The following is a 16,540-nucleotide window of genomic DNA, read 5'->3' as shown; positions in this document are numbered from 1 at the left end:
TGCATGGCCTAGGGGTTTAAACTAGTCTGAGGATTAGGGGAACCAGAGATTCTCAATCTCCACGGCATATTAGAATCAATGGTGAAACTTTTCGAAACTATAATCGCCCAGGCCTTACCCTTCTATGATCTACAATTTCCTAAAAACTAGCCTAAAGATCAACTGCCTATTTTTTTTTTAAAGTTCCCTAGGTAGTCTGATGTGCAAAATTAGCAAACCACTATGTTTTTTTTTTAAATTTATTTATTTATTAATTTTTATTTATTTATGATAGTCACACACAGAGAGAGAGAGAGGCAGAGACACAGGCAGAGGGAGAAGCAGGCTCCATGCACCGGGAGCCCGACGTGGGATTCGATCCTGGGTCTCCAGGATCGCGCCCTGGGCCAAAGGCAGGCGCCAAACTGCTGCGCCACCCAGGGATCCCGCAAACCACTATGTTAATACAACGGGCTTTAAAACTCTAAAATAAATAAATTTAAATTTAAAATATTAATAAAATTCTGACATGTCAGAGATGTTATCTTAAGCATATGATGTAGGAACTAGGTCATTCAAAATGTGAATGCTTGACCAACAGAATAAATACCATCTTGATCGTGAAGAATAAATTAACCAGGGGTGCCTGGGTAGCTCAGTCAGTTAAGTGTCTGCCTTCAGCTCAGGTTGTGATCTCAGGGTTCTAGGATGGAGCTGGAGGGCTGGCGTCAGGCTCCCTGCTCATCGAGGAGTCTGCTCCTCACTCTTTCACTCTCCCTCTCTCAAATAAATAATTAAAAAAGAAAAGACTAAATTAACGAAATTAACTCAGATCTTCATTTCTAATTGGTAGGATAACAGTCATGCTTGAGCTATTATTTTCTTAACATTCTGTGACTATTTCATGCTTACACTCAAAGACAATTTAAGTACTGGGATGCCTGAGTGGCTGAGTCGGTTAAGGGTCCAACTCAGATTGGATGGTGAGATGGAGGCATGGAGCCCACTTAAGATATTCTCTCTCTCTCTGCCCTCTCTCCCTGTCCCTCCCCCCAAAAAAGACAACTTAAGTATAAAGGTTGATTATACTACCAGCAAAGATTGTTCTTCCTCAACAAGAGGAGACAAATTCTAGTTGTGCCAAAGTACTCATTTCATCCACATTGTTTCTATGCTGGTCCAACAGCCACAGAAAATTGACACTGCTCATCTAGTGAACCACCCCCACCCAACAGATGTTAAAAGATCCAATCCTGGATAACCAAAATAATCCAATCCTGGACAACTGTTAAAGACTTGGCACTTCAAGAAAAGAACAAGCAAACCAGAGTTTAATAGGACATTTACATAAACTAAGTGTATATATCCACTTTAATGAGAACTGCAAAACAAAACAGAATTCATATAGTCAGTCCTCTAACAGAATAACACTTTCAATCAAAAATACACTAAGAATGAGGTGCCTGGGTGGCTCAGTCGGTTAAGCCTCCAACTCTTGGGTTTTGGCTCCGGTCATCTCAGGGTTGTGAGATGGAGCCCTGCATCAGGCTCCACACTCAGTGTGGGATCTGCTTGAGATTCCCTCTCTCCTTCCCTCTCTCTAAAATAAATAAATGTTTTTTAAAAAATAGAAATTACCATTTGCTAATAATTGGAAGCTTTTAAAATTAAGTAAAAATGTGGAGATTCCTATAGCTAGAAAGTTACCACAAAACTGGTGTTAATTCTGGCTCTATAATGTAACCTATAAAGTGTCCATAAAGGTATCGTATTTAAAGTATGAAATGCTTCCATTTTGACTCAAGATACAGGAAGACTTGAAGAGCTGAAAAAAACTTTTCTCTCCAAACTGTAAAAGGAGGAGGGTCAGGGAGGGGAGAGGAGGTTACATGGAACCATGTAAGAAATGTAGGTATATTCAGAGAACCCCAAACCAAGCATCATTAAGGAAAGGCACTGATGTGGGTTAATTCTGGGGCCAGCTTTTAGATGGTCCCAGAAAGAAGCATTAAAACATACTCCCCTTTTACCAAGCTGTCTTCACATCCTCAAAAATAGTCTGCAAAATGACTTTCGACTCACTGAAAACTGCCTCAGAGAAGCAATAGCCAAGTTGACAAGCAGAAAAAAGTATTTACTTTTTTTTTTAAACCTTTTTTGTTCATCCTATTGCTTGTCCAATGAGGATGGAGTACAACATGTTCACTATTAAAGGACAAAAATTTTTCTAAAAGACCAGATTCCTCCTATCTTAGAATGTACAATTCACTTAGTGCCCATCGCTCACTCCTTCTCTTCAGTGTGTCTCCCGTTGGCCAGCAAGTCATGATCACCTCCTAAGCACCTCTGATTTCTGTTCCCATTTCTACACACCCCCGACCCACCCCCACCCTCACCCCAGCTCCCCTGGCTGACCCTCCCCCTCCCCCATCTCACCTCCCCCCCAATCCCTCCCATCACACTGGTGGTAGAGAAAAATTACTCCATTTAATTCAGTAACCAGACTCCTTTACAATTTAAAGTGTGCTCTATTCCTGGGTGTTTGAGGGTGTACTACTACAAATACAGTAATTGTTAATTGCATAAAAACATTTATAAAACATTAATGAGTAATCTACACAAAAATATTTTCTAATAATACAAAAGATAAAGTTGGTCTTTTACTATTAAACAGCCTTAAAATATTTTCTAAGATATTCTCAGCCTACTCTTCACAAAAGGAAAAAAATTTTAAGAATGAATAATCATCCCCTCACACTTTTACAGGTAAGCAGATCTAACCCATAATGGACTTCTTCAGAACTGCTCTGTGATTTTTGAAAAGACTCTTACCTGGATTCATTGTCCTAATTTGAAAAACTGAGAGTAAATATAATTAAGTAGGACAACAAGCAAAAAGAAAAAAGAACCTCTGTGAAGTAACTGAATTTTTCCATCACTTTGACATGAATTTTTAGCAACTCCTTAGTGACTTTCCTTTATTCTGGATGCCTAGTAGGTGCTGGATAGGCACGGAGATACGAAGATCACTAGATCTGACCCCTACCCTGAAGAACATTGCCTCTAAGGAGCCCCTTATGGTCTTCCTTAAAGACCCTTCCAATGCTTTCCATTTCAAGTTGTAGGAGTAAAAATACAGAAAGAAGACAGACCCCAAAGACTACAAGCTATGAAATGTGGCAGACAAATGACATAATGGGACACTGATGCCTTTTCTTAAAGATCTGCGACATTTAAGGAACTCCAAGCAGTGGTACCTTCAGAAATGACATTTTAACCATTGTTCAACAATCCGAAAGGCAAAAGGGCGCCCAAGCTAAATTCTCATTGCATAATTTTTGAATGCATTACTTTGAAGCATTACGACAAGAATGTGAAGACATCTAAAAAAAAAAAAAAGAAAGAAAATCCTAGCCAATCCCCTTACATAGGCTTTCCTGGATGGAATGCTTTAAAAATGACAGGTAACAAAAATGAAGAGTCATTCCAGGTCTGGCCATAATGCAGACAGAGGGCCTAACAACAGCTCCTACCTACTGGAACTTACAATGACTCTAAAACTTTCTACACAATGTATCATTTAATCCTTAGGGTAACCCTTCAAGATCGATGTCATTCCACTTCTACAGATAAGGAAACAGAGGTGTAGAGAAGTAACTAATTTTGTGATATACGAGTAAGATGCAAGAAGTCTCTAAACCAGGTCACCTCACTCCAAAACCCACAAAGATCTTACCCATACACCTTACAGCCCCTCAGTACTGCCTAACAGCAGGATGCACAAATGAAGATTCAAAGTAGTAGGAGAGTAGTATGAAATGTGGATCTTCTGCTGGCTCAGTGGAGCATGTGACTCTTGATCTGAGGGGGTCTTGAGTTCAAGCCCCACAATGGGAGTGGAGCCTACTTAAAAAATAATTAAAAAAAAATAAAAATAGTGTGGAATTTAATCAAAACGTAGAAGGCAAGGCACACCCAGAGTCACAGCTTTATAGGCCTGTCTGAATATGGCCACTCAGGCGCGTTGTGAGGGCTAACTACTTATTACCCCAAAGAAAAGCAGCATCTGAAGCTTGACCTACAACAGAGCTTAGTGTAAATGTCTGGAACAGTGGGCCCGTGGTTTTATCCACAACCTGCATCTGAACAATCTATACATTCCCACACATCTTTATCAAAAACATTTGATCTGCTGCCATCACCATCAACCCCATGAAAGCAAGCCTGGGATATGCAGGCAATACAATAGAGGTCAGGCCTTCCACTGATTTCCATGAGTCCAATGACCAAGCCATTGCCTACATTTATCATGACCTCTCCCTAGAACAGAATAACCAGCAAAGCTGTGTACATTACTAGATAATGGTGATGATGATGGCAATGAAGGCTCTTACGATGATAGGTATTAGCATTATTCCCCCTTTATGAAAGAAAATGGAGACTAAGAGGTTAAGCATTCACTAGCGAACAACCAGGAGTCATACTACATAGCACTGACTCTTGAAACATCATCCTCATAATTTCTAACTCAAATCACTAATACTTTACTGGGAGAAAAAGGCCAAAGTCTGACGACATAGTATTGGGTGAAGGTTTTGAATTCATTATGTAAATACAAGAACAGATATAAACCGTCAAGCTAACTGTCAAGGGCAGAAGGAGAAGGGCAGAAAGCAGCAGACACACTGGGTACCTCCCTTGAGAGGGACTTTACACCTCTTGGGAAGCAACATCATTGGCCCTGATGTAACCCAGCCTCATGACATTACTCAATCCCAGCATGACAGCTGCATGTGTGATCACAGACTTTCCTCCCTGCCCTTCCATAAACTGGACTTTCTGCTCTAGGCCATTCACTACTTACCAGCTCTTGCGGAGACCGTGCTCCCAGTCAATTTCTAGTTGCTCAGCACCAAGCTATGGTCTCAAAGAGGCCTGTCAGGTCCACCTCCAGAATGCCTATTTGCAACAAATGGCTGTACATGTCTATGTAGTGACAGAAAAGTCAAATCATCCCGTTCAAAAGAGAGCTCTCAAACAATTCAGAGGTCAGGTATACTCCAAAATGCTTAAAGTGACCTGTGACCCAGTATTACACACATACACAGACGCACACAGGCCAAAAGACTGCCTTGCCCTGCAGCTAGCATTTAAGAGAGAGAAGATGAACTGGCAAATGGAGAGGAATTCAGTCTTCCTCAAAACTTAGACTCTCCCAGCGTAGAACCTCACTGGAGGACTGTGAGCTGACTCTCACCAAATACAGTTCTGGATCAATCAGAAAGACAGGCAGGACGCTGGGGCTAGCCTGGGCAATTCTAAAAGATTTTCGAAGGAGGCCTACCTCTTCACAATAACATTTCAGATTAGCAATCACTCACAAAACGCCCTCCTCCACCACTGCAAAATTAGTGAGTCTCCCAGGGAGTTTCTTGCATAGCCAAAGAACCCCTCAAAATCCTAGTCTTGTAATAAGAAAAACATTTTCCACTTATAATGCATTCTACAAATATAATCAAATAACAATTACGTGTTCAATGCAATGAAAGTTTGCGAAGATTCCGAGGCAGCTAAGGCACTCACACTTCACCTTCAAATCACCTAAATATTTTTGCTGAGAAACTCGTTTGCAGATGTAAGCCAAGGCGAGGGTTCAATCAGCCTTAGAAGACAGACTTCATTTACCACAGGTCTTCTCCCTACGTCCTAAGCCACTGAAACAAGAATTTCTTATTTATATGCAGAGTCTGCTTTAAAGGAGTGGATCATATAGAAGCTCTGCTTGTGAAATTATAGTCTACCTCAGCTTGTAAACCCTCGCCCCGACACCATTCATGTCATTTCTCGGTACACAAAGCAAGAGACGAGAGTTCCCCAGGACCTGTCATAAAATTCTCAGCAAGAATGACAGGTCAGTGTTTTAATGTGCCAAACAAGTCTAATAAATGCACTTAAAGTACCAAATAAGGGAATGGGGGTGGGGGGAGTAACATTAAAGTCCCCGTGGCAGTCTGGATGCTGAATCATACAAAGAGGGGAGGGGGGGATGGGAGACAAACGAAGAGATTCAGAAATGTGGAATGGCTCTCAATGGTGTCATTCACAGAGTCCCTGAGCAGAGCATGGTCTTCATCAATGATACGGTTCCCACACTCAGTGGGGCAGGAGGAGAATCAGCCACAGAGCTGAAGAAGGCCTGCAGAGAGTAAGGCCGGGGGCGGGGGGCGGGGGACCCCCACTCTAACGGCGGCCCAGCTACAGCCCAGCTACAGCCGTGTCAGGGCTTCACACATTCTGCTGGCCTTTCAAGGACTCAGTCCACTCAATACAAGCCAGCAGAGTAAACCCCATCCGTAAAAGGTGTCTACATTATTGTGGGCAAAACACACCAGCAATTAGGTATCCTTAAATAGAACTCTTTATTAAAAATAATGGTGCTTCCCAAGCACTTTACTTTGTTTTCTCTTCTATCACCATGACATCCACTGCTTTTCTTCGGGCTCACAGTTTTGTATAGAAGTCTTCAAACAGGAATTAAAACACATACACACACACACACACACACACACACACACACACACAAATTGCAGTTTTAATATTGGGTCAACATGAAAGTATTTTAGATTCTAAACATGCTTCTCCAAAGGACACTGATTTGCTTCAATGATCCAATGTTTTTGAAATGTGGAAGTTCTTCTATGGAGACTTTAGAGACCGTGAAAAGTATTGACCTAATAAACATCTTTAAGCTCCCAGCACAATAATAAGATTTAAAAGCAAAAACAAACAAAAAAAAAATCACAACTGATGGGATGCCAGAGTCAGTCAAGGATCTGGTTAGCAACTATCAAGAGGCTGCGGGGCTGGGTGGGAGGGTGAGGATGCTCTGTCACGACCGGGTTCACAGTGTAATACAAGAGCTCCAGAAAGGTCCACGCATAACCGGCCTGCTCTATACAATGCCACCTCCACCTGTCCTCCGGGAACGCAGAAGTCGAAACGGAACGGAGTGGTCTAAGAGGGCTTCTGGAGGAGACAGACCTGGAGCCCTAAAGGAAGTGTGCTATTTGTTTTGGCTGAAGGATTTTACAGGGAACAGAGAAATGGCCCAGATAAAAAGATGGCATGTGTGGACAGGAAGGAAGGCTGTGTTGCCAGCACCTCAGCCTAGACAAGGATACAAAAATAATGGGAGAGACCCGCAGCTGCCCTCTATTAATTCCTGAATTTAAGCAAAGGCAAGAATTCATATTGATTGCTAAGATTCTTTTTTTCCCCCCTAACAATTGGCTCTTTATACTTTCATCTGGCCTAGGAAAGAAAAATCTTTTGTCTAGGATGCCATAGGTACAGGGCTGCCTCCAAGTGAGAATAAACTATGACCTTCTGTGGCCCCCTCAAGACCTATGATTCATGTTTCGTGGAAAATATTGAGAAATATTCCATTAGAAATGAATCTGCTTTCACAGCATATTGTATGTTTCCTGTGTTTTTCTTCCTTCATTATCACCAAGGACATTTTCATGAAAACAAAATCTTGTTTTTCCCCCCAGAGTAACCATATTCTTTATACTAATTTGAATTTCCAAACCGCCTCTTCATGGCATCACAGTGAGCTTCTGGTGTCTTGCTGGTGACGTCATAAATGTCCTACAGAGAACATTACTAGGCTAACAAATTCAACTACCAGTAAAGAGGGTTGACCTCAAATGGTGTCATTTCAAAGTCTCCAAGAAGGCCCAGCACCCAACTCGGCTCCCTGCCCCTAACTGGCCCCCTCCCCACCCCCAGCAGCAATCCCTAACCTGCTGAAATAGCAGTGTGGCAATAGCAAACCTATTAAACTGACAGTTTCAACCATGGTATAAGCAATGGTTAGGACTTCCAAATTTCCAGAAAGGCAGCTTGGAACTTCCACTCCTCCCATCCCCACCCCAGCCCCAAAACCACCTCCCCACCTGCTGGCTGGTGCTGAAAGAGCACAACTAGGGCTCCACTTGCTTAACTTTAATCTCTAGTACCATGCAAATGCTTCTTTCAGAAAGTACCCGTTACAATATGATTCAATTTCAGATCTTTTCCTGATCGGTTTCTTAAAGGTAGGCAAGAAGACTGCCTTCCACATTACCAGCCCTCTCCCACTCTACCCTGCCTCTTCCAGTAGCTGGAGCTGGAAGCCCCACCTGGAGGCTCAGCCCACCCCAACGTTGGGCTCAGTCCTAACTTTGGGCAGAAATAACTTAAGGAACTCTAAATCAGTACTGCTGTGTCACACTGTCTGCTCTTAGTCCTGGGAACAGGACATCTGCCTCCTCCCAAAGACCCAGCCTCTACCATATGCTTTTGCTCTGCAAACCATCTCTCCTTCATCTTTGGCCATCTGAGTTCTCCTGCTGCTATCCCGCCCAGAATCCTCTTATTGCAGGAATAGGAACCAGGACCCCACCTCACTCTTGTCACATGCCCAAGACAACAGAGCCCTACTGCTGGAGTCCCCTGATGTAAAGGCACAGAGCCACACAATAAAGAGCTCGTGCCCTCCAGTCAGACAAACCAGGAATGAAAACTGAACCCCGCCTCTTCTAACGATGTGAATTCAGGCGAGTGGATTAACCTCCGCGGGCCTCAGCCTCCTGTTTAGGTGTCATACCCATTGAGGGAATACAGAGCACAGCATAAGAGCCAAATATTAGCAACGACAGGAATGTTAATAAAGGTGAAAGAATAAGATGTCACAATTTATACTGGAATTTACAAACTTACCGCCTATTCCCACATTCTAGGTTGACCTGCTCTACCACCTGGAATGAGCATTCCCCAACTCATACTGGAACTCACAAGAAGGCTTATTTTAGGCTGGGGGCCGGCGGAGGTGCTCAACGACCGCCTGTTATGCAACGGTGACAGTCCATGGGTCCTTGGAGACTCCAGGTTCCTTCCAGCTCCCGCAGTTCATCTTGTCGCCCCAGGGCTTCTCAAGCCCTAGCAAACCAATTAGTCCCCCGTCCTAGGTCCTGGCATCTATCCTGTGTCATTTCAAGTCATCGGGCCAGGTACCACGATGCCCCAAGTGAAGATAACCATAGCATCTGGGTGTTCAGAAGAGAACAAAGGATAGGAAGGCTGGGGACGCCAAAGATAAATGGCTCCACAATTCTGCTTTAGTCAAAGGCATTTCTGAAATCACTGGAAGGGGGTGTTAATGTCACTTATCTCAAGGTATCATCATGAATAAATACAAAGCTCCATTGTGAACACGGTGATATACTTGCAACATTCCCCGCAGAATACACCAGTTACTGACATGAACCAAAAAAAAAAAAAAAAAAAAGTGGGAGAGAGGCTAACCTGATGAACACACACACACAACAATAAAAGCAGGCAGCATAAGGAGTGGATTTCATATATGTAGATCTATTCAGCAATTTGCTTTTATGGATTCTATTACACACACTTGGTTGTAGAGGAACACAGTCTACCTGCCAATTAATTCATGGGGCTCCACTGTTAACCAGGATCAAGCTCAAATGCTTTCCTACTGAGCTGAAAGTACCAGGTTCATTCTACATAGGTGCAATAACTTTTTTTTTTTCCCTAGCAGGATTTTTTTTTTTTTTTTACTTTAAATTAGAATTTAAAAGTGGATTTTGAGGTTTTATTTGTTGCCAATATCTATTTATTATAAAACAAGTAGGTAGATTTTATATCCCATACTATTTTAAAATATCTATTTCCTTTCTTCTTTCACCTGAAGTTTCTCTGTATGATTCATCACGAAAGCCTAGTTTCAGGTTTTAAATGACTCAGAACACCAAAGATCAATTTCAGGAACATAATGGTCAGAGAAATGCAGTCAGTAAAAATCATTAATAAAACGGTTAAGCCATTTCAGATTATCAAACTGCAGTCAGAATTCATTAGGCATGAATTCTTGAAAACACACTCCTTTCTCCAAAAGTAAAAGTTTTCCTAAATTTTGTTCTTATAGGTACAAAAACAAGTAGCACAACTACAAAGCGGCATGCTCTGCTATTAAAGCAGGAGAAAAATCATCTTTTTCCATGCTGCTCATTATGGGAAACTAAATCTAAAGGGCATTTTCATCCATTCATTTATGTATTGGTGAGCAAGTCCAGTAATTAAAAATAAGGCCTCTGATTAAATTCTTGACCAATCGATAACCTAGTATCAAACTCTATTACATGCCAGTTTGCCATTTGCCCTATAATCCCAATCACTGCCAGAAAGAGCGGCCACAAACAGTGCCCTCCAACACAGCAGTGTACACAGGCAGTAGACTGAGCTTCTTATGGTTCAACACCTAAGTCACTTCTTTCTACAGTGAACTACAGAGAGGAAGCACTGTACATACAACTAGAGACTGAGATGCCCTAGCAGTCGTACTGAAAGAACTAAACCCAAGGAATGTCATCTACACCTGGAACTTACTTAGATGACAAGATTCTGGATTCAAAGCTGAGGCTGTAATGGAATAAGACATTTAGAGAATGTGCAAGGGAATATTCTGCAAATGGAGGGACAGGAATTATTAGGGACCGAAGGTGGACGATGGTGGGTAGCTTCCTAAAATGACCCCCAGTGATTCCCACCTGCCTATGTCCCCACACTGTGCAAATTCCCTTTTTTGAGTGGGCTGGACCTAGTACCGCCCCCTTGCCCTCCAGTTGCTGCCCCGATGAAGCCCGCTGTCTCATGCAGAAGCCACTTAGCCAGGAGCTAAGGGAAGCTTCTTGCCGACAGCCCACAAAAACCGAAATCCTACCAACAAACTCCGTCAAGCAAGCCTGGAAACAGACGGACCCATTCATGCCTTACAAAGATGGCAGCTCTAACCCCCACCTGGATTTCGGCATCTTGAGAGGCACAGGGCCGTGGGACACAGCAAATTCCTGACCCACAAAAACTGTGGGATAATTCATGTTGTTATTTTAAGCCACTAAATTTTGGAATAATCTGTTAACCAGTAACAAATAACAGACACTTAGAGATTTTTACCTCGAAAATCATCAACTAGTTAGCATCCCAATATATACTTGAAACCTTGAACTAGCTTGAAAAAGTTCCTGTTCTCAGCTGAAAATTTCAAGTCTTTCAAAATCTCAAACATTTTCCAAATTCCATAACTTATTAAAAGACACTACAAGCTTTCCCAGGTTAAATTAACTCACTGAAAAGTCAACAGAATACTAGAGGCATTTCACTTTGTCCCTCATATATCATAGGCCTACATTAACATCAAGACCCTATTTTACAGAAAAATTTAAGTTTCTGAAAATCCAAGATAGATTTTACTTCCGGAAAAAAACACACAGACACAAAGAAAAACTTTACTTCCTTAAAACAATAAATAAAAGAGGAACTCCTTTGATTGGAAGGCTGACAAGAATTTCCTTACCTTGAATGCACTGAAGTGTTCCATCCTCCGCTCTTATTGTAAATGTCTCACCTGGATTAACTTGAACGAGAATGACCTGCACAGAAAAACATTAATTTCAATTTAATACTAGAGCATCTGGGGTTTCTCTTCAACGGTTTTATTACTTGAATTTATGTACTAGACAGGAAGTATGTGGCACAGAATCCTGTATAAACACACGACTTAGGCTAGGTCTTAGACCTGGTTCAAATGTGAAGGGGGTAAGTACATGCATTTGAACTTAGCTAAACTGAATTCTCCTGTGTTGGTTACGATGCAGTAAACCTAAAAAACTCCATTTTTTTCTTTCACTAATGTAGAAACAACAAATCAAGAAGAGAGTAGACCAGAAACCCTAAGGACAGAAGCTTAGGACAAAGGCACAGATAAATGTTTGGCTGTGGCTCTGGCCAAACACTGTTGCGCATACTCTTCCCAAGTGTCCATTACTGACTTGAGTTATATGATTCTACTGTGTAACAAAAGGCGGCAATTTATAAGAAAAATGTTTGGAAAACAGAGTTCTGGAACTAACAATAAACCCTATAAAATAAATGAATAATATTAGAAATAGGCCTCAACACTTGTATCTTTAAATCTATTATCTAAGTATCAGTGAACATTAATATTTGCTTATTTTAAAAATTTTATTTACCTATTTTGAGAGAGCATGCAAGAGTATACACTAGCAGAGGAGGTGAATTTTTCAAGCAGGCACCCGACTGAAGTGAGAAGCCCCACACAGCACTCAATCCCCAACCCATGAGATCATGACCTGAGCCAAAACCATGAGCTGGATGCTCAATGGATTGAGCCACTCAAGCACCCCTAATATTTAATATAAGTAGACAACTTCCAAGACTAGACCAAAGACTACAGTATGCACAGGAACAACCAAGGATGTCCTTTCAGGAGCTTCAGTTTTAGATCTAATCTACTTCCTTTAGGTAACAAAAGGAAAAAAAAAAAATCATTAATTTGTATCTAACTACGTATCAAAGGATGTAATCCGAATTTGAAAACTGTACATAAAAACCACTGTGTGCAAGGTTAACACTATTAAAATAATTACTGTACACTTCTGGAAATAGGAAGGATGTGGGTGTCACATTCATTTTAGGGTCCCTGGAGCAAGCCAAGCCCTGTCCCCTGACCGAAACCATCAAGCATACTGTTCCCTCTATCTGCAATGGTTTCCCTGGCCTGCTGCACCTCTGCCAACCACCCACCCTACTCCTGCTCTGACCAGTGACGAATGCCTAGTCATTCTTGTCAGCTTAAGAAGTGGCATCTGCTTCCCAGGACGGGTTGGGTCTCCCACTGTATGTGCTAACACAGGCACGTGAGCCCACACACCTATGCTTCTCCTTCCCAGGATCTACAACTGCAATTAGTTAAGCAGTCATTTTAGGGTCTGTCTTTGCTTCTTTAATATTGACCCTGGAAGGACAAGTTCTGGCATAAAATAAGTGCTCAAAAGTATACGCAGCACAAAATTAAGTCCTCGGTAACTATTTCTACTGAATGAATGAAAGTCATAAAACAAAACCGCTGCAGACAGTATTCTAACTTAGAAATTAAGCTTTAATATTCAATTTAGAAAAATCAACTTAAAAAACCCTCAACTTTATTTACTGTATGTCCCATAATTTCTATTCTCTAAAAATGTTTGAGATCAAAGCCGTTTCATCTTTAAAACTTAAACCTTTAATATCCATGTATTTTGCTGCTTCTAATAATTCACCACAGGAGACACCGTTGGGATATTAAAATTATTTAAATCAGGAAATACACTAACTGGAGAAAACAAGATCATTCAGGAAAAAGCAGTCCAAGCATCATCCCTGGTGCTTCTCATTATCTTGAATTATAACGGTGGTTTCAAGGCAATTTATTTTTCCTGTACAGTAACTATGTCAATAATCTTTCAGTCTTAAGTATTCAAATTCTCACCAATGTAAACACAATGTGCCATTTTAAGAACTCAAAAGGAAATCCCTTCAGATCTCTACAGAGTGATTAAAACATTTCTATTGCTTTCTTGAAACTAAGCTTTTAAAGTTATTCCTAACACGAAAATAGTTTTAACTTCATTTCTACATAAACATAGAACAGAACTCGACTACAACGGAATAAAAAAAAAAAAAAAAAACACTCCAATAAAGAAAATTATTCGTGTCTTTTTAAAAGTCCTTAGACCAATTCCAACATTACTGTAACAGAGCAGACATCAGCTGCTTGTGTTGAAACCTCTAGGGATAAGACCTATAATACAGGCCTGCAGAATTAGAGAGAAAAAAAAAAAATCAAAGGACACCAAGACTATGCCCCAGAGAGTGTCTGACAATCCCAAATTCATGTACTGCCTCTCTCTTGCCCCCTCTCCCAGGTGTCCCACGTGTCCTGGGCACGGGGTCTCAAAGTACAACTGACCAGTATCGTGGGAAGTCCTGGGCAAGAACAGGGATTTCTGAATGGGGCCGCGCTCCAGATTCTGGCTTTACCTGCGGCCCGCAGGCCCGGAAAGGGTCTCTAACGGTCCCTTGGCGGCCACGGACGCCAGGCCGCGGTTCAGAGCTTCCAGAAGCCACCGACGCGTCCCGCTGCTCTCACGGCGACCCCTGCCCCCTCCCTGCTCCTTCAGGGAGAAGGACGATAGGTAAAGAGCTTTTAAGCGTCCAACTAAAATACCTCTCTTCAAATGTTTAGTTCCTGTGATTTTCCCTGCTGCCGGGTTGCTGTGACAACCAGATTGTCACCTCCCGAGTCGCCGCAGGAACCAGGCAAGTCTCCCACGTCCCGATACCCATTTTTCCTCGCAAGAGCCAGAGCCGTCATGGAGCAAGGTGCCTTCCTCCCGGCTCGGACCTGCTCTCAAAGAAAGCACTCTGTCACCCGGAGGTCGCCGGGCCAGGGCCAGAAAATAAGGTCTTGGCACAGCAGCCCAGTGCGCTCGACCTGACGACAGGCCCTAGGAAGCGCCCGCGGCACCGCCTGGTCAGACAGAGCTGGTACCAGTTCCCATAACTGCACGGCGGAAGACAGCCCATCACCGTCCAGACCTCATCATCATCATCATCTTTTTTTTTTTTGGGGGGGGGGGTCCACTCGCGAGCATTTCCTGCTTTTCCAAAGTCAGCATTAAAACAATCCCCGCCGCGTCCTGGGGCTCGTCGGAGGAGGACGATTTCAGCCGCCGATAGACTGTCCTTCCCCAGGGATGTTGAAACAGAACCGCGTTCATCAAGTCAGAGGAGCAAACCTCAGGCTACGCTTGCTTGTCACCTCGGTGGCCAACGTGTCAGGGCCACAGCCACAGCCCAGAATAGCCAGAGGCAAGTTTGTCAAAACCTAATGAACAGGAAGTGACCATTATTCCAAAGTCTTAAGCAATAAAATAAGAGGTAGAACTCACGCAATTAAGCAAAAGGCTAACACAGCAAGGCGAGAGCGTCGCCCCACCAGGCCGCTCAACAGGCGTGAACCGGCCTTTCCTTAAAGCTGCGGCTCTAACCCGCTTCTTACCTGGTAGACGAGGCAGGGGAAAGCTCCAGTTGCCGACTGAAATCACGGGTGCCTGATTAACCAGATCAATGATTATCTAAGATTATTCCTGGAGGCAAATTCCTAATTTCTGCCTCAAATAAAATATTACCAGCCCCCTGACCAGACAGGCCCTGCCACGTATGTGTCCATCACAGAAGCTTCTGTGGGGAGAACGGGGCTGCCTAAGGATGGAATGTTACAGCTGCAGTTTTCTTAAAAGTTAAATCCAACAGCCAGACAATCAAGACCTAAACTGTGCCAGGAGAGGGGATCCTGTTTCATTTTTGGAGCTTCCTCCACTTGCCACACGCTGTGAGGCTTGTCTTACTCTTCGCTGTAGTAGGTAAAAACGAACACTTCTCACCGGCAGCCAGATTTATGATTATCCAACGGATTATCTTTAGGGGGAACAAACGATACAACCTAAAAGCTGCAGAAGAGTTAGTTCCACATAAGGACGGAGTCTATCGAAGAATATCTAATAATTTTTTTAAGACTGTATTTATTTGAGAGCAAGAGAGAACGTAAGCAGGGGGTGGTGAGGCAGAGGGAGAGAAGCAGGCTCTCCACTGGGCAAGGAACAGGAGTGGGGCTCAATCCCAGGACCCCTGAGATCATGACCAGAGCCGAAGGCAGACACTTAAACGAATGAGCCACCCAGGTGCCCCAAGAATACTTAGTACCTTTTAAAAAGTGACTTCTGATTACATGAGAGGAAGAATAGCATTTTTTTTCTGGTAATACACATGCACGCTCCAGATGCCCAAACTCCAGAGAAATCCTGGCAAGCTCTACCCAGGCCCTTGAAGGCCCAAACCATCCATCAGTACACACCTTTGAGACCCTGGTGTCTGGGCTAGAGACTAGAGTTGGTCTCAGGCAAACTAGAATAGTGGGCATCATACGTTTCGAGTCCCTTCTCTTTGCTCCAAATCAGGAAAAAGGAGAAGATGAGCTTCAAATAACCAATAATTATCTTTATAGTAATAACATACACAAAGGAAATGTCCCAAGATTAAAATGTGACGGGTAAAATAGAAAGGTACTAGAAGATGGAAAACCACTGGTGGTCTCATCTGCTCACCCGTCCTACCTGATGCCTGACTCCAAAGCTGGCAGGAAAAACACACACACAAGACCAGGAAGCCTCCAAAAGTACTTACACCCTGGGTCACGGCAAGGGGACACGCGTGGTATGTGAAGCTGCTGCTCAGTCTACAGCAATAGGACAAACAGTCTTGTTTTGTTTCTTCCTGGGCATGAGGACTTGTTCAGCTTTTTTTTTTTTTTTTAACTTTCTTAAAGATTTTAACACCCAACATGAGGCTTAAACTTACAACCCCGAGATCAAGAGTCGCACCCTCCAACTGAGCCAACTAGGTGCCCCTGGACCTGTTCAGTTTAAAGCAAGGAGCAAGAACACTCCAAAGATCCAAAATTTTTAATATTCTGATTTCTCCAAAGAATGTAAGTTTCAAAAGTCGTTGCCCTCAAAAGACCATTACATATCTCTAAAATTAACTCAGAATGATGCAGGCTACTTTATCAACTCCTTTCAATAGCTTTTTTTCTAGGTTT

At 42.7% G+C, this 16,540-nt stretch overlaps 1 protein-coding gene across 1 annotated transcript in view; it reads right to left on the bottom strand.

Annotated features, from left to right (window-relative positions):
• FNDC3B (fibronectin type III domain containing 3B) overlaps nucleotides 1-16,540 on the bottom strand; it is a 338,585-nt gene that overhangs the window by 229,633 nt on the left and 92,412 nt on the right. Inside the window, exon 3 of the mRNA XM_077880348.1 lies at nucleotides 11,396-11,471. Within this exon, the coding sequence (XP_077736474.1) occupies nucleotides 11,396-11,471 (76 nt within the window). The remainder of the gene's footprint in view (nucleotides 1-11,395; nucleotides 11,472-16,540) is intronic.

The sequence above is a fragment of the Canis aureus genome, chromosome 31 (genome assembly GCF_053574225.1).
Source record: "Canis aureus isolate CA01 chromosome 31, VMU_Caureus_v.1.0, whole genome shotgun sequence".
NCBI lineage: Eukaryota > Metazoa > Chordata > Mammalia > Carnivora > Canidae > Canis > Canis aureus.
The sequence above is the reverse complement of the archived record's forward strand: the minus strand, read 5'-3'. Positions and strand labels throughout refer to the sequence as shown.